This window comes from Mastigoproctus giganteus, chromosome 13 (assembly GCF_048544385.1).
Source record: "Mastigoproctus giganteus isolate SK-2022 chromosome 13, ASM4854438v1, whole genome shotgun sequence".
NCBI classification, from domain to species: domain Eukaryota; kingdom Metazoa; phylum Arthropoda; class Arachnida; order Uropygi; family Thelyphonidae; genus Mastigoproctus; species Mastigoproctus giganteus.
In genome coordinates this window covers 62,555,433-62,578,603 of record NC_143587.1, presented here as the reverse complement: position 1 = coordinate 62,578,603, position 23,171 = coordinate 62,555,433, and the positions used below count along the sequence as shown (strand labels likewise).

General features: G+C 35.9%; 1 protein-coding gene across 2 annotated transcripts in view; it reads right to left on the bottom strand.

Moving 5' to 3' along the window:
• Positions 1-1,299: 1,299 nt before the first annotated feature.
• The window catches only part of LOC150076119 (neo-calmodulin-like), a 94,002-nt gene continuing 72,130 nt past the window's right edge, over positions 1,300-23,171 (bottom strand). For both annotated transcript variants that reach the window (XM_090387727.1, XM_090387726.1), the window contains 2 exons: positions 10,339-10,581; positions 1,300-1,763 (listed from right to left, as the gene is read on the bottom strand). In XM_090387727.1, coding sequence (XP_090243853.1) covers positions 1,729-1,763; positions 10,339-10,581 — 278 coding nt within the window. In that variant the 3' untranslated portion in view covers positions 1,300-1,728. The remainder of the gene's footprint in view (positions 1,764-10,338; positions 10,582-23,171) is intronic.

Here is a 23,171-nt window from a genome sequence, read left to right as displayed (position 1 = left end):
GGGGTAGTTGTGCAGTCAGATATAAAGTTTTCTGAGCAGTGCAGACAATGCTAGAGCAGCTCATGGGGTCTTGTCAACGATATCCAGGAATTTTGCTAGCCGGGATAAGGAGGTGATTATCCTTATATATAAGGCAATGTCAGGCCACACCTTGAGTACTGCAAACAGGTATGGAGATCTTATTTTAAAATGTATGTACAGCTGCTGGAACGAGTACAGAGAAGGGCAACAAGATTGGTGAGAGGAACAAAGGGTTGCTCTTACCATTAAGCAGGAGGGTTCCTGCTCAGTTGTTTTCATTACTCAAGTTTGGTGCCGAGGATTACCCAGAAAGAGCTTAAGTTCTACAAATTGCAGCACCTGTGAGGTGATCTGATTGATGTGTATAAGGCCTTGAATGGTTTGAGCAAGCTCAATGCTAATGGAATTCTTCCTCTTGCTTAGCTATGCACCTGACGGGGGCATAAATTCAAGTTGAGGAAAGACAGTTGTAGAATAGATGTATGGAAATTTGCCTTTAGCCATTGGATGGTTGGTTGATGGAACAAACTTCCATGAGTTGCTGCAGAAGTTGATAGTTTAAATAAATTCAAGGAAGAACTGGACAAACGTTTGGAGCAAATGGATGGATGAAATTGGAAATTTTTTTTTTTTTTGGCTGATGATGTATATAAGCTTGCTATCTTGCATCATATGCCTCTTCTAATGGTAATGATAATAACATTTAACTGATATGCTAGGGAAGCACAGCATTTTCATCTCATCAATAACAAAGATGGAGTTTCCCCATAATGCTGCTGTTAGATAACACTTTTTTTAGTATGTACACCACTTACTGGCAAGTTTGTCAAGGTCTTTTCATCAACCATGTATCAGATACTGAAATTTCACTTTCTGCTTACATTTTCCTGAGGAAATGTAATAGAGTTAAAAACAGGCTCACTAACAGTTTAGTAGATCTTATTGCTACAGAATAACAAGAGACTTTGCTGAAATTATGCACAAGGCCTACAATTATTTCATGACCTTGTCTTTTAAGAAAACTGGTTGATAACTTATCCTTAAATTATGAACATGTATTGAAAAATGTACTCTTGTTTCTTCCAGAAAAATAAATTTTATACAAAACCTACTGAATACAGCTGAAAATATTTTGACTTCAACTAATTATAAATGTGAAAACAATCCTGAATGAAGCTGCCACTAATTATTACCCTAAAAATTCAAATATTTTATTTGTATGTTTTTCTTTGTTCTAGCTACTCTAAATAAATACAAAAATACTATGCAAGACATCAGGAAAATGTCAAATGTTTTATTTACAAAGGTGGGAATAGTGAGCATGACTAGACCACCTCAAAGTACAGATGCTGAGAGATCAATTCATACCGTTTGTATTCATGTATCTCATTCTGCTTGACCTGGGATATGTTTAATAGGACACCAAACAGACCGGGGTTGATTCTTGGGTCTATGCCTCTTGAGGTAGAAATATATGGAGAAAATATGCTAGAGTTTATCTCCACACAGTAGCACACACAAGAGGGAAGGATGGTCATTTTTGTGACTCCAAAAGCTGCCAAGGTCAGGTCTGCAGTAGAAAAATCAGTGAGCATCATGGGACATGGAAACAACTCCAAGAAAGCAGGTGGTGATTCATCCAAATATACAAAATATATTGCTAGGATAAGCAATGCTTTCATCACCTTTTTTACTTCATCCAATAATTCATTGCCTTCCTGCTGTTAGGATCATGACAAATTCTGAAAAGCAGAACAAATTGCATTAAAATATTTTTATAAATAAGCATTTAAAACTAATGGGAAGATTAAAAATTTTCTCATGGACGGATCTAAATATGACATAAATTTGTATGTAAATACTAAACCAAAATTTAAAGAGAACTCCAGACTAAAAGAATTGAACTGATAAGAAAATGCTGTAAAGTTTATATTAATTTTAATTGTTTTCATATGGCAACCAATCATCATCATCTAGTCATGTGAATTAATAAAAAAGGTCCATGATTACTAGAAACAGTTTAAAATAAACTAAATTTCAACTCTTTTGCATATCCAATCAAATAGCTTATTTATTTACATCAATTACAGAAAATTTTTCTGTATGCCCATTATCAAATTAGTATGTTTTAAAGATATTATTAATCAAGTTTGATCAATTATGCCTCCTAATAAATCATGACAAAATGTGTACATATAAGTTATAAAGTAGAAGAACATTTATCATGCTTATACAGCATAATTGTGTGTATATATAAGTTGTAATAGTAGGTAACTAATTTTCTTTCACAATGCTATGTTGTTAATGAACATTAACATACTTCAGCCAAAAGGAAACCTCCAATAAGCTTTGTATGCATAAAACTACTAATTTTATTCTACTACTAACTTTAACTACTACATTAGGCCGTCAGCCAATTATGCTGGTATACATATTCAAATTTTTTTTCTGCTGTTTTATTCAAAACAGATTAGCTTGGACAATTTAGTAATGCTGATTCCAAATGATAGTGGTTTTTCCTCTATCACATTACATTACTGTTGATTTAAATTAAGAATACTCATCCAAAAAGTATAGGTTCAACAAAAGTAGACAGTTTTCTAATATGCACCCTCCATGAAAATGTAGTATAGTGTACTAGGTTTGCCATATATCACTATTTTGAAAAGCCTAGGTTCAAATTCCTTCTTAGGGCAAAAGAATTCTTAAAGGCCTCTTCAGATTTGTAGTTATAAGCCCTAGTGAGTACTTCAGGTGGAGGGACTAAGCCAGTTTATAATAATATTATGACTGTGAAAAATCATATTCTGAATTATGATTGTCTAACTCAGAATTTAACTTTTTTAGTCACTTACGAAAAAAATTTAGCGGGAGCCAAAGAACTGTTTTTTTTTTTTTTTTGTTTTTTTTTATGAAATCCCCAAACACGAAAGGTATCAAAACCTATAGTACTTAGTACCGTGCATGGGTTAAAGGAGAAGTATGGGGGGTGAGGGATGCCGGAAACTTTGCTCTAGAGACTAAACATGGGTTTCACCACTTCAAGCCTCCAGTAAGCAAAGTGGTGGTATTTCACCGGTTGATGAAAGTCATCTACCACTTTGCTGATATTTTATTACATGTGATGCACTGTGCATCAGGAGCATCTTTATTTCCAACACATGTAAAACTGAAATTCAAATAAATGTCATCATACTTTCATTTTGGTCTTTTATTAGTTGGTTCCTGTTTTTTCACTTTGGATTTTTGGAGAACAAATGGCTGCGATTGTTCATCTTCCCTTTGAAGTGTGACAATATTGTGTTCGTTTTCATTGACCACAGTTGCACTACTAGAAGTAGTTTGCGTCTCATTTTAAAGTTCCTTTTTTCAGCCACAAATCCATGGTCATTTATTTTAATAATAATATTTCAAAATACTAATAATTAACAAAAAAAAAAAAATGTATACAAGGAAGTGAGTTTAGTTATGATATCGGTTCATTTCCTCCTCTCCTTCAACCCGTGTACTCCAGGCTAAATTGCACACGAATGGCATACTAGATCACCACATTGCTACTTTTTCATAGATGTCATTACCTCTATGCAAAGCCCACCAAAATAAAGTTCCGCAGTCTATTTGATTATTAGTCTATGCTAGTATATTAATAACCAAAATATATATATATATTAAAAATTATGATACAAAAGTGGTGTACGCTACAAATATGCAAAAATTTATTTATTTTATTTTTTTAATTATTAATTACGATTTTTTGCAGAACACTTGTTACATCTCACAGAACATTAGTGTTCCGCAGAACACAGTTTGAGAAATGCTGGTCTAACTTGTGATATATTTTCCAAGAACACATTTCATAAGTTGGGAATGCCTGTATAAGCTTATGCTAGGCTTGGGACCCAAAATCTAGAAAATCCAAGCACATCTGGTCCCAAGCTTGCCTAAAAGTGGTTCAGCACCAAGTAATCAGAATTATGACGGTTTAAATATAAGGGTAATTACATGTAAACAACACACACACAGCTAATATGCAGATACCACATCATTTAAGAGTGCATGTCCAATAAAATTAAATGAAAGAGAAGAAAAAAAAAAAAAGAAAAAGAAATCCAGAAAAATCAGTTTATTTAGCTCTATTAGAAAAGTCTTTTATGATTAAATAAACTGAAACTGATTCTGAGAACAGTTTTACACACTGCAACATATAAAGGGTTCAGGTTTTCAAGTTTTGATTCAATGAAGTGGCTGATTCAATTAACCAGTGATTCCTATAAGTGGAACCCACTGTATTAAACATTAATGCAGTTCCACAGCTAAAAAAAACTAAGTAAAATAAATTCTGCCATGTACCTATTAAAACCTTTTGCATACCCCTGGGGGTACATGCATACCACAATTTGAGAAATACTGATCTAGGACCATCAAGTCCGTGAAGCCTACCCATCTTCACAAAATTTATAGAAGCCTTGCAAATCACTTGGAATAATGTCAGTCAAGACACTATTATAAAATTAATCGCCAGAATGCCTCATCAGTGTAAGGTAGTGATAAAATCTCGTGCAGGATATTTTGAAAAAAAATCAGTACAGTTGTTAATATTAAATCATTTCAATATTTTTTGTTATAAAAATCTTAAAATACTTTTTAGTGTATTGTTTTTTTTTTTTTTTTTTTTATTAAACCTTATATTGCCATAGCTAATTTCAAAAATATTAACAAAAACTATTGTCATATACAATAGTTTTTGTTAATATAGCTTAGAGCAAACTATTGTATATGACAAAAACTATTGTCATATACAATAGTTTTTGTTAATATAGCTTAGAGGGGAACAGGTATCCTGTGTGTTATCAGACACTCAGCCTAAAACACTGATGGATCCAATATCTCTCTATTACAGAAGATTTAGGAGAAGTCCGGTTGGCCTGCCTCCCTAAAATCCACTCATGCATACCTTCTCGATGGTAAGCCCTGTTATGTCACTTAGGTGGCAACGAACGTGTAGAGTGGTTCTCTTCAAGACGCCTGGTCAGCGTGAAGAGGAAAAAACCAAACCCTCCAGCATATGACAGCACAACAAAACAAATGGCCCTCAGTCCCCAGCAGCTTTCACTCTCCCTCTTACGGCAGCGAGAGGATCAGAGTGGAAGCAGAGGGTGCTAAGAATCTCTGGGTATGACCAGGCTGCCATGTACGGAAACTGAACTTGGCCTGTTATAACGTAAGATCACTCATCGGTGAAGACAGGATATTAGAGCTGGAAAAGGAATTAGAAAATGTGAATTGGAATATCATCGGTTTGGCTGAAACAAGAAGAAGAAATGAATCACTATAAGTTTATCAAGTGGAAATCTGTTGTACACCAATGGAAACAGTGAAAGAAGTGAAGGTGGAGTTGGGTTTCTGGTCCATAAAGATTTTAAAAACAACATTTTGGAATTCAAAAGTACATCACCAAGGGTATCAAGACTAATACTCAAGATTTCTAAGAGATACAAGCTAAAGATTATAATGATTTATGCACCAATATCGAGCCATCATGATGAAGAGGTTGAAGAAATGTACACCGAAATTGAGTCTTCTAGATGAGCAGAAAACCCACTACACTATTATTATGGGGGACTTCAATGCTAAGGTTGGAAAAAGGCAAAACAGTGCAGAAAGGGGAACTATAGGAAATTTTGGAATTGGTGAAAGAAATGAAAGACTTGTGGAATTTGCAGAATCTCAAGGACTGTCAGTACTGAACACTTTTTTTCAAGAAAAGGGTGAACAGAAAGTGGACATGGAAGAGTCCAAATGGATTAACTACTAATGAAATAGACTTCATCCTCACTAACAGAAGATATATTGTGAATGATGTTACTGTCCTGAAGAAGGACAATGTTGGAAGTGATCACAGAATGGTAAGATGTACACTTGATATAGATGTAAGAAAGGAAAGGAAAGGAAAAAAACTGACTTGAGTAAATAACACAAAGGTCTTTGAGATAACAGAAGAGGAGAAAAAGCAGTATGTACTGGAACTTAAAAACAAGTTTGAGCTTCTGCAGACTGCTCAGGACCGAGATATCGACGAGGAATATTACAACTTTCTGAAAGTCATAAAGCCCAAGAAACCTATAGGGAAAAAGAAATCCAAAAAAGAAAAAATTAGTCAAGAAACACTTGTCATGATGAACCGAAGACAAATGAAAAGCAAGAAAAACACTGACGGAGAAAATTGAGTATACTGAGTTATGCAAAGCCATTAGAAAGAGACTCAGAGAGGACATAAGAAGATTTAACACAAGAAAAGTAGAACAAGCATTAAGGGAAAACAAAGGATTTAAATCAGCAGCCATAAGCAGTAATACAGAAAGACAAATGATACTGAAACTGAAGAATAGCGATGGTGTACTTATAAGCAGCAGAGAAAGCATAATTCAAATAGCAGAAGACTACTATAGAGAATTATACAAGGAGCGAGGGAATGATACCAGCAGTGGGGAAGACGGATTGCAAAGTAGCAACACATACGACATACCCGATATTCTTCCTGATGAGGTAGAACATGCATTGAAGAAAATGAAGAATCGGAAAGTCCCGGGGGAAGATGAAGTTACTATAGAGTTGTTAAAATTGGGAGGAAGAGACATAACACAAAAACTGGCAAGGCTCTTCACAAAGTGCATTAGAAAAGGTGTGACGCCTAAGCAGTGGAATAATGCAATCATAGTTTTGCTGCATAAGAAAGGAGATAAATTAGAAATTGGAAATTATAGACCAATTAGCTTGTTATCCCACATCTACAAGTTCACAAGGGTCATTACTAACAGATTAGAAAGAATACTTGATGAGAATCAACCGAAAGAGCAAGCTGGCTTTAGGACAGGATTCTCAACTATGGATCACCTTCATGTAATATCACAGCTAATGGAGAAAGCAAATGAATAAAAAACACCATTATGCCTGGCATTTGTGGATTATGAAAAAGGCATTTGACTCCATACAGCATAAGGCAATGTTTCGGGCACTGCAAAGACAAGGCATAGATATCCCATTTATTATAATTTTGAAGAAAATATATGAGAGTGCTACCTCCTTTATTAGACTAGACAAAGACAGTAGGAAATTTAAAATTGAGAAAGGAGTTCGACAAGGAGACACAATATCTCCGAAGCTGTTTACTGCTGCCCTTGAGGAAGCTTTCAGAAGATTAGACTGGTTGCAGAAAGGAGTCAATGTGAACGGAGAGTACCTAAACCATTTACGATTTGCAGATGACATTGTGGTCATAAGCCACGATCCCAAAGAATTAGAGGAAAATCTTAATCAGTTATGCACGGTTAGTAAGGATTTTGAACTAAAGATGAATATGGCTAAAACAAAAGTAATGATGAACAAATATGCCACAGAAAGGGAAATAATGATTGAAGGAGCAGTAATTGAAAAGGCGGAGTCATATACTTATCTGGGACAAGTTATTAGCTGTAATAATAATAAATGGCTGGAAGTCAAGAGAAGAATAAATTTTGGATGGATAGCATTCAGGAAATATAGTCACATACTGAAGAGCAATATCCCAGTTTGTCTGAAACGTAAAATAATGAACCAATGTATACTCCCCACCATGACTTATGGAAGTGAAACTTGGGCACTCACCAAAAGAATGGAAGAGAAGCTGAGAACTACACAGCGAAGAATGGAACAAATTATATTGGGAATCAGACTGTTAGATAAGAAGAGAAACACATGGATTAGGCAGCAAACTCAAGTAAAGGACATTCTTATCAAAACTAAAGAACTAAATTGGTCTTGGGCAGGACACATAGCTCAAAGACATGATGACAGATGGACTAAGAAAATAACAGAATGGTATCCAAGAGAGGAGCTAGAAGAAAACCTGGAAGACAAAGGCAGAGATGGATAGATGAAATTCATGAGTTTGTGGGTAGTAAATGGATGTCCAGTGCTCAAAACAGAAGGAACTGGAAATTTGCTGGAGAGGCCTTCATCCTGCAGGGGATTGAAAATGGCTGATGATACTGATTGTCATATACTGAGCTAATGTTTCATTATTACACACTTCTCTTAAATTTAAATGGATTTTAGTGGTATATCTCAATGAAAATAGGTTATGAATTGCTGAACTAGTGATCTTATTAACCACTATAACTTTACAGTGAAACTTACTGCTAGCATTAATAAAAATAAAAAGCAATTTTATAACAGGCAGCAAAATATACCTGCCCTGGAGTTATTGAAAATTAGGGTGTATACTAAATATAAACACAAAAGTACTGTTTTTCATTAATTTTAACATGAAAGGCAGCAAATCTAGAAATGTGTAAAGGGTAAGGCAGAAACTGGATAGCACATTCCAGATGACAAATTCTTAATCAATATTAAGCAGTCTAATCATAGAATGAAAAACCTACCCTCAGTTATGTTTAGTTTAACCAGAATTTAGTTTAATTGTTCTGTTATTGGGCATCTTAACACCCTAAATCTGCCACTGAAATGAACCAAATTTTTAATCTCTGATGGTGAAGGCTCTGTTTCTAACACCCCGTCTCACTAACAATTAACCTCCTATTTGAGGGCAAGTTCAATGGTCAAAGCTTACTGCTTTCAATATTAAAAACAGCTGAACAAGCTGTGACACAGGTGCACTTGTGCAAAGCATTTTTACACTAAAGAATTGAACACAGAGGTTCAGAAATCAGACCTACCTTATACAGTGCTGAGGTGGCATTGAAGGACACTATGAATACTAAGATCTGCACAAATTAATAAAATTCTGCAGCAATGTGGAGTTGGCTTTAAACAAGTCTCTTTCTTTGTGAGGATTATCCATAAAGATTGACACAAGTTGTCCTCACTATTTACACCAAGACAAAGTCGTTTATTATTCAGAAATCTATTACAGCACCTTTACTGGAGCTTTGATCACTTGCAAATTGGACTGAAGCCCAGAAACCACAAATATCATTCCCAAAAGAATTGATTCTAATTGTTTAAAAATTTAACCAACTGGTTTCTGCTTTATAATTGGTTAAAAATTGCATAAACATCCCCCCCCCCCCATACATCATAAACTTTATTATTGAATAATCAGTTCACAGATCTGAAACAAAATGTTAAAAAAATATTAGGCCTATGGAACAGATTAAACAAAGTTAAATGATGTGTAGGGAAGTGAGGTGGGGGATGTTCAGGTAATTTATAATCCCTTAAAAAGCAGTTAACATACTAGCAGTTATAACATCCCAGATTGTAGCAGTCTGACAGATGCCAACAACAACATTTGATTTTTTACTGAAGAGTTTCAATACTTATAAATGCAATTTTATTATTTTTTTTTAATTAAAATTATAAATGCATTCTTAACATGTTATTTTCAACAATAACTTTTGATTCTGCTGAAAATTATAAAAAAAAACATTTCACATCAAGAGTATCTAATTTCTCTGTCTAGCAGACATGTCTGACGAGTGAGAAACATTTGTTTCTCACCCATCAAACTTTTAGTTGAGCAGTTTTGGAACTGTTTATTCCCAAAGCTGCTCAAATAAAAGTGTCTATATTTAGGGAAGTACTGAAAGTTAGCCATTAACACTGAACAATCATTATTTTGCAGAGGGACCTAACAGATCCCCCCCCCCCCCGTGCAAAATTGGTTCTGCCCAACAACTGCCAGGTTAAGAGAGTTGGTTACTGTGTTTAAAACTATTAAGCTATCCAAGTCTGCAATGTGGAGTTAAGGTAAAGGTCTCCAGTAAAGGTGCTGTAACATATTGCAGGATAATAAATGATTTTATTGTGGTGTAAAGAACAAAGATAATTTATATCAATTTTAATATAGGATTTGTTATAAATCAATTTCCAGCTTATATCAATAATATTTTTGGTTCTTTAAAATTATAGTTTTAAAACCCAATTAGTAGATACAGCTTATGTAACCTTTCTTAGAATATAAATCACTATCAATTGTAACACTTCCCTAAAAACAGAAGTTTCCATCAAGTGCCGATTCCAGTTTATAATCTTTACCTCCCAAAAATGTAAAAACTAGCCAGAAGACATACAGGCACAATGTATAAGTTGAATCATGACCTTTGTAGAAATATAAACAGTTGAAACACTTGGTTCTATAATTCTAGATGTCAGCTCTTTGCCTATTTTTTCACAAGAGTGTTTTCATATTGAGTATCAGATAATTATCCAAAAAAAAAAAAAAATTTCATAGGATACGTGTACTTCATCATACAAAGAAAAAAAAAAAAGTGCTAAAATGTTATCACATTATCAATTGCGAAAAAACTCAATATTTACCATCATAATTTACCAGGCCATCTCCATCAAGATCAGCTTCTCTTATCATATCTTCCACTTCTTCATCAGTCAATTTTTCACCAAGATTGGTCATGACATGACGAAGTTCAGTGGCACTAATGAAACCATCTGCATTCTTGTCAAATACTCTGAAGGCTTCCCGAAGTTCCTCTTCTTTATCAGACTCTTTCACCTTCTTGGACATCATGAAAAGAAATTCATTGAATTCTATTGTTCCATTTCCTAACACAAAAATAAAGGAAAAAGGATCAAAGCTAAAAATCTTTAAAATTTAAATATTTTTATTCCAGAAAAATTAATATTCACTAAATTTGTATGCATTGTTAACATTTAAATAATAAAATTTATTTCTGTCTTAATGCATGATACAGGTAACCCTCGTATAACACAGTAGTTTGGTCTTACAAAATCTCGTGTAATGCAAAACCATAAAGGGGGGTTACATTCCAAAAGCTAACAAAAATACACCATTTTTTAAATAACTATCTGTAACTTAATTTTTATATTAGTAATAACTTAATATTTTAACTTTATTTTTATAATAGTAGTAACTTAAATAGTAATAACTGAACTTAATAACTTAAATAGTAATAACTGAACAAACTGAACCTTACAAACTGTGATACTTATATGTGAGATAATATGCATTCATAATTTTTTTTCCTCTTCATCGCTGCTAAGCACAATCTCTTCTGCAGCATTTAGATTTTGTGTACCTTCTGCTCTCTTTAAAAGTCATGAACTGCACTCTTCAAAGTCACAATTACTTTTTATGGTCTCAAACAAGTACAAGTTCAATAGAATAGAACCTAACCCAGGGATCGCCCAACAAAATACAGTGCACCCTCACTTTAAATGATACGTGAAAATCAGAAGAATATTTTCCAGTTAGCAAAATAAAAATTGATATTTCTCTTCACTGACTTTTACTTTTTTTCTTTGTTGTTGTAAAATTTAAAACAGTAAACAAAAAACAACTTGCCCAGTGTTATTTATTGGGATGCAACAAATTGTTTTCAAACATCTTTTCATTTTTCATTTTTTTCTTTGCTGTTTTTGATAGTAGTGTTGAATGTCTGTGCTTAGCAAATTCAAATGCTACACATTTCCTCAATATTTCATTTCCTTAGTGAGAGAAGGCTATTTACATGAAATAGTGTAATATTGAAAAAAAAAAAAAAACAAAAACCAAGGAATGTGCTATACATAAAAAAAAAAATCTGTGCCTAGAGAGAAAAGGCTTTGATTTTTTTTTTTTTTTTTTTGTCTAATACCAATCTTAGTTTGTCAGCCTGAAATAACAAAAGAACTCCATTTTTTTTTTTTTTTTTTTTATGTAAATCCCCAAACACAAAGTGTTAAAACCTATAGTAGTTAGTCCATGCATGGGCTGTAGGTTAAGAAGATACAGGAACTCCCCAACTTATGTAATACTCGACTTACGCAAATTCGACTTTATGCAAATTTTTGCCAGCTGGTGCAAACTGAAAAAAAATATAGAAATGTATTTTGCATCTGTAGGGATAAATATGGAGGTATTGTGAAAATATTGTAATGTGAACTCAACACTTTTTTTTTTTTTTTTTGTAATTCGTACCAAGTCCTTGAAAGTTGAAAATTTCACTATATTACTAAGCTATTTAACTCTAAAAGGTCATATGTATAATGGAAATTGCACTACCCTTTCATCATTATCATATGTTCCCGTTATAAGAATCAATTTAACGCCTTTGTAATATTTTTCTAAAGCACATTTCTGGAGGTCACAACCAAAAAACAATATCCACTTTCTTGGGCTTTTCTGTTAATGCATCTAATTATAAACGAGTGCTAAGCTCGATCTTCTTACATTTATGATAATACCGATACGTTATTATGGCAAAATGTGTTTCCCCTTCCATGAAATCTTCAATCATATAAAAAACAAATTTTCAGAAACTTCTCTTCATTCCTATTTATGTATTACAATGATGACCACAGAAAGTGCAAGTGGTGGTAGAGCCAGGAGGCGAAACAAAATTGATTTAGAAATGAAGATTTTTTTTTTTTTTTTTTTTTTATGTAAACCCCAAACACAAGAGGTATTAGAACCTATAGTACTTAGTACCGTGCTTGGGTTGGAGGTTGAGAAGACGAAAGAAGATATTTGTTGACATTGGACTGGAACTTCTATAGACTGTAATTTTCAGGAAATACGTATGAAGGAAGGTTGTTCCAGAAAACGGCAGTTGAATGAATAAACGAGGAAGATGAAAAGTTGGTTCTGTGAGTTTGGAGTTGGATAGTAAATGGATGTTGGCTGGTGGCAGCACGTGTTCGGACTGTTTTGAAAGAGAGAGCGGGAATTATAGAAGCCAACTCAGAAGAACAGTGCCCGTGGAAGTATCTGTAGAAGAGGCATGCAGCAGAAACAGTACGTCTATGAGACAGCGAGTGAGAGACTTTGTTAAAGATGAATCATTAATTAACCTAACTGCCCTCTTATGAATGGAATCAAGAAGCCTGAGAGAGGTTTTGGGGGTACCACCCCAGATGTGGGAACAATATTCCATGCCAGGGCAGATTTGCGATTTATACAGAGTGAGCAGCTGTTTGAAAGAAAAGTAACGCCAAGAGCAAAAGAGAAAACCAAGTTTTTTAGATGCAGAGGAAGCAATATTTGTAATGTGCTTCAATATTTGTAATGTGCTTGTGCCAAGAGAGATTAGAAGTCAGGGTAATCCCCAAAAGAGATATATCATTTTGCCTAGAAATTGGAGTGTCACTAAAGATAAGCATAGGAGCAGAAGAATCCTTTTTGCGAGATATAAGACAAGACTGAGTTTTAGAAGGGTTGAAATCAACTAAGTTGTCTTTGCCGCACTGGAGAATTACCTGAAGATCAGCATTTAAGGAATTGGTAGCAGATTTTTGAGAAGTTGAAGCTGATTGAGCAGGATAAGTTTTCTCAAAATGGAAAGTGGAATGCAATGTGCTATCATCGGCAAAACTATGGCTAGGATTTCCAGTCAATGGAAGAAGGTCATTAATATACAAGAGGAAAAAGAGTGGGGGAAAGAACTGAACCTTGGGGGACACCGGCATTAGTGGAGAAGTTAGAAGACAGAGAGCCATCTACCATCACCATCAGAGTGATCAGAGAGAAAACTGGATAACCAATTACTAAAAACAGTTGGCAAACCATAAGATGGAAGCTTGTTTAGGAGACCTTTATGCCAAACACGATCGAAAGCCTTTGAGATGTCAAGAGCAACTACTTGTGTTTCACCAAACCTTTCCATTGAATTAGTCCATAAATGGGTAACATAAGCCAGAATATCACCAGTGGATCGACACTGATGGAATCCATACTGGCGATCGTTGATCAGATGGAAGGTTTCAAGGTAGTTTAAGAGTTGGCAGTTAATTGATTTCTCCATTACTTTGGAAAGAATAGAAGTAATTGCAATGGGACGATAATTGGATGGGAAGGATTTGTCACCCTTTTTAGGAACTGGCTGGATATGAGCAAATTTTCAAGCAGAAGGAAAAACACCTTTGGAATAAGAAAGTGAAAAAAGGTGGCAAAGAATAGGAGTAAGTTCAGGAGCACAGGTTTTGAGAACAAGTGGAGAAATACCATTAGGATCTGGAGCTTTCTTAGCATCAAGATTTGTCAAAATCCTTCTGACATCCTTTTGACGGAAGACCACACGGGGCATTGAAGGGAGCGTGTTGGGAATGGTGGGAGGTGTTTTACCAAGATCATTAATACACGAGTTGGAAGAAAAATGGGATGCTAGCAGGTCAGCTTTATCCTTGGCTGAAGTGACAACAAAACCATCTGGTTTGGACAGAGGTGGAAGCAGAGATGGCAAGAGACCAGAATGCTCGGCTACCATTAGGGCAAGAAGCAAGTTTTCTACTCTTAGCCTGTTCAAACTCTAGTTTGGATTGATTAATAACTGCTTTACAATTGTTGCGAGCTTTGGTGTACGCAGAAAATGAAACTGAAGAATTAGAAACAAGCCAGTTACGACATGCAACATTCTTCTCTTGAACAGCTTTAGCACATTTATTGGAAAACCAAGGTTTCGATAAAGGACGAGATTTTAAAGTGGAGTGTGGGATAAAGAATTCCATTCCTGCAAGAATAATTTCACTGACACGATCTGAGCAAATGTTGACATCAGAAGTTTTGAAACAGTAATCCCACCAAGGAAAAGAGGTCTCACAGGTCATCCCATTTTGCATTCTTGTAATGCCAAACAACACGAGGTTGGGAATAGCCATGAGATAAAGGTTTCATTGGAGAAGAGACAATCACCAAGTTGTGATCTGAAATGCCTAAAGGACCTCTCACTTCGACTGTGTACTTAGAAGGGTTGTTTGTGAGAAAAAGATCAAGCGTATTGGTTGTATGATTAGGATTGTCCGGTATTCTTGTAGGTAAATGAACAATCTGTGCAAGGTCATTAGTAATTGCAAAAGCCTCAGCATCTCGAACTGCTGGGTCGGTGTAACTAGAAAACGGAAGCCAGCTGGAGTTGTGAACATTAAAATCACCAAGGAAAATTACCTCACTGTTAGGAAAGTTGGACTGGAGAAAGTCAAGTTGCAAAAAGAGGAAGTCAAAGAGCTCCAAGTGATTAGTGAAGTTGGGAGAACGGTAGAGACAACAGATGAATTTGACACAATGAGGTAGGGATTTTAAGCCAGAGAAGACCAAAGAGAAGAGATTCCAAATTGCCAAGTCTCTGACAGGGAATATCAGAATGGACATATGCACATGTACCACCTTTGAGGCGAAAGGAATTATACAGCGAATAATTTGGGCATCTGAGATGAGCAGTAGTTGAATCAACCGATAACTGAGATTCTGTCAGAAAATGTACATGGGGTTTGGCAGACTGCAAGTGGAAATGGACATCGTTGAGATTAGAATTGAGACCACGTATATTTGTGATATGAATTAGGAAGTGCTTGGGAGGTTTAGATCTTTTTGCAGATAAGCTTGCTCTATTAGTTTGACAATTCATGGTGTATTCAATAGTAAGAAAAAGTGGGTGGGACATGCTGTATGAAGTAATGAACTTTTTGGATATGGCATACACATGGTAAGAATATACCCTGATCCTTAACATAATGTGGCCTCGACAATGCTCCCCGCATACACACTACTTGGACTCCCCCAGTCATAATCTGGCAGAGTAGAGGTAGCAAGATTATACACTAGGTGATCCGGAAGCCTCCTAGAGAGTTACCAATAGGTTCGGTCTGGTGTACTAACTAGCAACCGGCCTGCGAATACTGTTTTAGAGCTGTACCCTTGAATTGTAAGGAATATTGGATCTCGCTACGATGTTCATCACAACCTCAAAAGTCATCAATCATACTGCATGATGGAAGAGATAGGGAAGGGTTGACTGGAACTTAACTCTAGAGATTAAACATGGGTTGTTGTTATTTGGTTTTTAGGAGCATTAGCAACTAAGGCCATATTGCTCCAGGATATGTGGTGGTCATTCCCTGACCTTTCCGCATCCTCCGTATTTGGTGGTGACGGGCTCGAACCCCGGTCTAATCAAGAAGGGTGTGCTAGGCACTGCTGCTCCTTCCCACCTGGCTACGGAGGCGCCTCTAAACATGGGTTCCACCACTTCAAGCCTCCAATAAGCAAAGTGGTGGTATTGCACCGGTTGATGAGAGTCATCTACCACCTAGTACTGCCTGGTAACATAGAGGGGCGGCATTCCTCCATGTGGTGTGGGTGCCAACACCTCGACCCCTGCTTACGTTGGTTCACACCTGGGTGGTCACCCACCATGTACTTGTGCATGGAGGTTAGACCCAGGATTACTAACTACTAGATTACTAGTAAATACAGGATTACTAAGATGAAAATGATTAAGAAGTACAAAGCAGGACAAAGTTTGTCATCTAATGCAAGAGAATTAGGTCTCGCTGCTTCAACAGTGAATACTATTTTAAAGGACAGTGCGCATATAAAAGAATATTATTATTATTATCATTAGCCACGTGGTGCAAGGAAGCCCGAGGCTTATGCTGCACCAGCCAAAAAAAATAAATTTCTGAGTTACCCTGAGAGAGAACAAGAGTCAGAAGTAGAAGGGAATCACAAAGATAGAGAAGAATGATGATATCCAGCTCAGGGCCCTGGTGTGCCAAGCCCATAACTCAACAGATGTGAGCTCCTGAGGTCAAAGGAACAATGCACTTAAGATCAACAGTGATCACAAAACAGCATTCAGGTGCTATATCAAAGATGGAAAAGCTATTAATAATATGGATGGAAAATCAGATTCAGAAGCAAGTGCCCCAGAGTCTCTAATGACCGTTCAAGCAAAAGCAACAAGAAGTTATGAAGATATTAAGGATAAGTACAGCAAACCCCAAGCCAAGTTCGTGGCAAGCAGCAGGTGGTTTAATAGGTTCAAGCACTGCACTGGTTTCCACAATGTAAAGTATGTGGTGAAGTCACCAGTGCCGATTCTGCAGCTGCAGAGAAATTTTGTGATGTGTTGGAAAAAATTGATGAAAGTGGCCATTCAACACAGCAAATTTTTAATGTGATGAGACTGCTCTGTGTCGGAAAAAAATGCCAGATCTGACATACATTGCCAAAGAGGAAAAGACAATGCCAGGTTTCAAGGCTTCAAAAGATAGGGCCACACTCTTGCTTGGGCTAATGCAGCAAGGGATTACAAATTATTTGAATAATTTTTGTACCATTCTGGAAATCCTTGTGCATTTAAGGGCATCAATAAAGCTACCCTACCTGTGTATTTCACAATATCTCTCTTTTGAGGACTGGTTTAAATGCCACTTCATTCCAGAGGCTGAAAAATATTGAAAAGACAACAACGTTCCTTTCAAGATTTTGCTTCTATTAGATAGATAATGTTCCTAGACATCCTATGCATCTAGATGATTTCAATTTGAAGGTCATATTTCTCCCACCAAACAAGACTCAGGGTGTTATTTCGAATTTAAAAGCATACTATTTATGCACATTTGCTCAGGCATTGTCTGCAGTACACAGTGAGAAAAATTTTACTCTAAGAGACTTTTGGAATTCTTACAATATTTTACCACGCCATCTTAAACATTAAGAAGGCCAGGGCGGAAATTACTAAAAGTTGTTTAAATGGCACATGGAAGAAAATATGCCCAGTGCATGTAAAAGGCTTCAAAGGATTTCAAAAAGACGAATCATATGAAGAGGTTACAGATAAGATTGTAAAGGTTGCACAGGTACTTCAGTTGGAGGTTGATGCCAAAGATGTGGAGGAGTTAATAGAAGAAGAGAAGGAATTATCTAACAAAGAACTTATTGACTTGCAGACAGCAATAGTGAAAGAAGAAAATGCTGACGAAGCTCAAGATGAACCAAATGAGGAGTCATCACTAGAGAGATGGCAGTGGCATTTCGTGAAATTTCATCAGCAATGGTGAGGTTTGAGAATCCTGATAGCGAACGATTCTTAAAAGTTAACAGAGGGGTGAATGATATGCTTGCTTGCTACAAAGAAATCTACAATGAAAATAAAAAGCCACCATCCAGTCATCCATTAATATGTTCTTTCGTAAGGTTGAGCTTCCAACCCCTTCTAAATCTCCATAGCAGCATACTTATCAGCTGAAGACGTTGATTCTGGTAACGATGCTTGAGAGGTAAAACTTACTGATGTTATGCCCGTCTCCTCTCTTACTCTGAGATAACAATAATTTTATAATTTTGAATTTTTTTTAAAATTGAACGCTTTTGTAATTTTTCCTGTGCACCAGATAAAAAATTGAATAAATACAATAAATAATTCTATTCACACGTTCAAACATTTCCTTTTTGATTCAATCAATTCAGCAAACACAGTTGCAAGTGCTACACAAGCATGGGAGAAATTCCGACTTGCGTAACATTCCGCAGAACGCAAACCTTATGTAAGTTGGGGAGTTACTGTATTTGTTGATATTAGACTTGAATTTCTGTAGATTGTAATTTTCAGGAAATACATATGAAGGAAGGTTGTTCCAGAAAACAGAAGTTTAATGAATAAATGAGGTAGAAGAAAAGTTGGTTCTGTGAGTTTGAAGTTGGACAGTAAAAAGATGTGGACTGGTTACAGCACATGTTCGGACTGCTTTGAAAGAGAGAGGGAAAGAGAGAGCAGGAATTACAGAAGCCAATTCAGAAGAACCGTGCCCATGGAAGTATCTATAGAAAAGGCATGCAGCAGAAATAGAACGTCTATGAGACAGAATGGAGAGACTCTGTTATAGATGAGTCATTAATTAACTTAACTGCCCTCTTGAATGGAATTTAGAAGCCTGAGAGATGTTTTGCAGGCACCACCCCAAATGTGGGAACAATATTCCATTCTAATTTTCAGGAAATAAATATGAAAGAAGGTTATTCCAGAAAACTGGAAGTTTAATGAATAAATGAGGAAGAAGAAAAGTTGGTTCTGTGAGTTTGAAGTTGGACAGTAAAAATTGGGCATAAGGAATGGTAGGGCAGATTTGCAATCTTTATAGAGTGGACAGCTGTTTGGAAGAAAAGCAATGCTAAAAACGAAAGGCAAAACCCAGTTTTTTTTAGATGTAGCGGAAGAAATATTTGTAATGTGCTTATGCCAAGAGATTAAAAGTTAGAATAATCCCTAATAGAGATATATGATCTTCCCTAGAAATTAGGGTCATCAAAGATAAGCATAAAAGCAGAAGAATCCTTTTTGAGAGATATAACACAGGACTAAGTTTTAGAAGGATCAAAGTCAACTAAGTTGTCTTTGCCCCACTGGAGAATTACCTGGAGATCAGCATTTAAGGAATTGGTAGTGGATATTTGAGAAGTTGAAGCTGTTTGTGCAGGGCAAGGTTTCTCAAGGTGGAATGCAATGTGCTATCATCAGCAAAACTATGGATAGGATTTCCAGTCAATTGAAGAAGGTCATTAATATACAGGAGGAAAAGAGTGGGAGAAAGAACTGAACCTTGGGGAACACCAGCATTAGTAGAGAAGTTAGAAGATAGAGCTATCTACCATAACCCACAGCGAGCAGTCAGAGAGAAAACTGGATACCCAATTACAAAAAATAGTTGGCAAACCATAAGATGGAATCTTATTTAGAAGACTTATGCCAAACATGATCAAAAACCTTTGAATTGTCAAGAGAAACTGCTTGAGTTTCACCAAACTTTTCCATTGAATCTGTCCATAGATGGGTAACATAAGCCAAAATAACACCAGTGGATTGTCACTAACAGAATCCATACTGGCAATAGTTGATCAGATAGGTTTCTAGATAGTTTAAGAGTTGGCAGTTAATTGATTTCTCCATTAATTTAGAAGGTAGAAGTAAGCACAATAGGACAATAATTGGATGAGAGGGATTTGCCACCCTTTTCAGAAACTGGCTGGATATGAGCAAATTTCCAATCAGAAGGGAAAACACCTTTGGAATAAGATAAGTGCAGAAAAAGTAAAACAGAACAAGAGTAAGTTCAGGAGAACAGGTTTTGAGAATAAGTGGAGAAATACCATCAGAACCTGTAACTTTCTTAGCATCAAGATTGTTCAAAATCCTTCTGACATCCTTTTAACATAAGGTAACAGGAGGTATTGAATGTAGTGTACTGGGAATGGCAGGAGATGGTTTACCAAGTTCATCAATACACAAGTTAGAAGAAAGGTAGGATGCTAGTAGGGCAGCTTTATCTTTGGCTGAAGTAGCAATAGAACCACATGGTTTTAACAGAGGTGGGAGCAGAGAAGGGCAAAAGTTGCAGCCAATAGCTTTGGTAAGAAACCAGAATGCTCGACTACCATTCGGACAAGAATCGATTTTCTACAAAGCTCGTTTAAAATCGAGTGTGGACTGATTAATAATTGCTTTACAATTATTGCAAGCTTTGGTGTAGGTAGAAAACAAACCTGCAGATTTTGATACAAGCCAATTGTGGTATGCAACGTTCTTATCTTGAACGTGGGTCTATTAGAAATCCATAGGTGAATAAAGATATGCCTAGCCAGTTAATTACTCTTGCAGACTGTACTGGTAGCTAGTCATAGCATATACAGTAGTATAGCAAAGGTTACTTATGCTGTCTTCCATCTTCCCCCATGCTACTTTGAAGCAAATGTCATTGTACCTTCAAATATCTGTGCACATAGATTTATTGTAAGTTGATTGACCACTTAAACACATTGCTTTGCAGATCTTAAATCCTTAGTATATGATAAAATATACCATACAATTACTCACAACAGCCTAATTGGCCAAGGGTTTTACAGTAGACAGAGAAAATAGACTAAAGGCCAGAGAGGACTTGCATCTAGATTGAGTTACTTGTCATCAGTTAATAAGAAAAGAAGTGAGGTAATATAGGCTAAAAAAAATCAATTAACATTGAGAATTTACTTATAAAAATATCAAGTTAAGTACAAAATGTTTAAACTGTTATACATGAAGATGGAAAATGAAGAATAATATTAAATAAAAATAGCAGGATTTTACAAAATTCAAGAAAAAAAATAATAAAACAAAATATGAATAAGAAAGTAAATCAAATGATATATATTTAACACATTGCCCCCACCACAGCATTATGGTGGAGATGAAATTTGCTGAAGGCATCCATATCTGTATTCCTTGCCAAGTAAGAATCTTATAAGGACAGTATTAAGTAAAGTCACCTTGGGTGACATCTCAGATAGAAGAAATCTGTCAGGTTCATGAAACAGAGAGTTGAAATCATCCTAAGAGCAGACAAAAGGGATTCTGCCAAATGCAAGGGCAGTCTGAGGTAGGAGCTAAAGGGCTACAGCCCCACCCCATGATCAAAATAATGCAGATTTCTTTTTACTGCTACAGATGACTAAAGTTTAATGATTCCCTAGAACACTGCTTTAGTCTACCCCTTTAGAAAATCCTGGGACCTTCCCTAATCACCTACATGTATCCCATATGTTTGGAGTCATGATTAAGCCTGTCAATATTTTAATGGTCATGATAAGGCATCTAGTGCCAGTAAGCATGGGCAATCATGGTATAGGAATAATATTAACTATATCAGTGGTCCTGGGCTGTTGAAGCAAGTGATTCTTGTAAACCACCCACTTTAGAAACTAGTATTCCACTGCAAATATACTCTTTAGGGAGATGGAGAGAAACTGAAGCCCATTTTTGCTGCATAAAGAAAGGCTAGATAAATCACTGAGAATATATATCTTACTGTTATAGAGTTGCCATGTGCATGCACAAGCTGCTGTTAGGCAATCCAGTGAAGTCTACAGATCTTGGGTGGAGTCATTAGATATGGCAGAGAAATCTTAATTTAAGGTCAAAGAGAACCCCTAGATCCTTATAGTGCTCAACCACAAGAATAGGAGTCCCTGAGAATGAGAATAAAATCTGTGCCAGCATTGGTTTAAATAAGTAGATCATTTGAATCTACTTATACGGTTATATAGCCCAAAACGAAGCAGGATGAACAGCAGTACGAGTATCTCATTAATTAGTAGCATAGTGTCCTGGTGATTGCCTGAGCTAATTTTCATGAAAATTTGAAATTATCAGTATATGTTATTAAATCAGTCATGTTATTTACAATGGAGCAATGAAGGACATCAACAGAAGAACCAATTCTGTGGTATACCAGAACTGACAGTATGAGATTGTACATTTTTCCTCTTAAACTGCACAGTTCTATTGGCAAGTAGCCCACTGAGAAAGAGCAGGGTCTCACAGTAGCTTACTAAGAGCTTGATGAGAATTTTGATATCAACACTGTCAAATGCAGTTTCAATGTCCACTTATGCAATAGAGTGGAACTTACGCAACTTACTCACACCCTCAAATTCTTTGAGAACAGCATCTGTCATTGCCATGTAGTAAGTCACTGTACAATGGTGTCACAGAGCATAGTAGATCTGATGGGGGAAAAGGGATGTAATGTCCATATAGGGAGGAGTGCTTTCTCCATAAGCTTAAGTAGAATAAATGTACTTGATATTGATCTGAAATGCCAGATCTCAGCCAGGCATTTGATTTTCAGGTTTGGTCTCAACAGATAGCAATTCCACGACTGTGGAAAAGATTTCTGAGATAGGATGTTATTAAAAATGCTTAAGGGTAGTTCCACAAATTATGGACTGGGGAAACTGATCAGATCCTGCAGGTTCACTAATCCAAGTAGAATTGATTGTTGTAATCTGTTCTTATTTATGATAGTCTGGATAGAGTATCAAAACCAAATGTCTTAACCCCTAATACTAGACATGTCTGCCATACAGATCAAAGTATCGAAGGTTGTGGGGTTATATTTCAGTGCAGGCATTTAAATAATTTAAGAATTGTATGCATTTCTACATATAAAGTTTTAGACAAATAGCAGATTTGCCTTTTGGTGATGCTAATTGCATAAAACAAAACCCCTATTTTTGCTAGCAGATTCCCAAATTTAGCTTCAGAAACTTACCTCTCAGAATTAGTGTGACAGGTGAGCTTGTATCTTCTTGCAGACCCCTACATACTTGTTTGTGAATCCCATGGGAGGTCTATAGGCCACAGTTTGTATGCCACTAAAACAATATTAGCAACTAGTGCAGTGTTTCTTAACCCTTAGTAGAATTTGGAGCACAATAAAGTATTCCCTAATTTAGGCAAAGCAACAGAAAACAAATATGTATATATATTTTTTACAGTTTACTGTATATAAATATTACAATAGCATGAAAATGATCTAGAAAATGAAGCAATAAGATCTCACTCATATTTACATAGACAATACTAGTAAATAAATTATGTAAA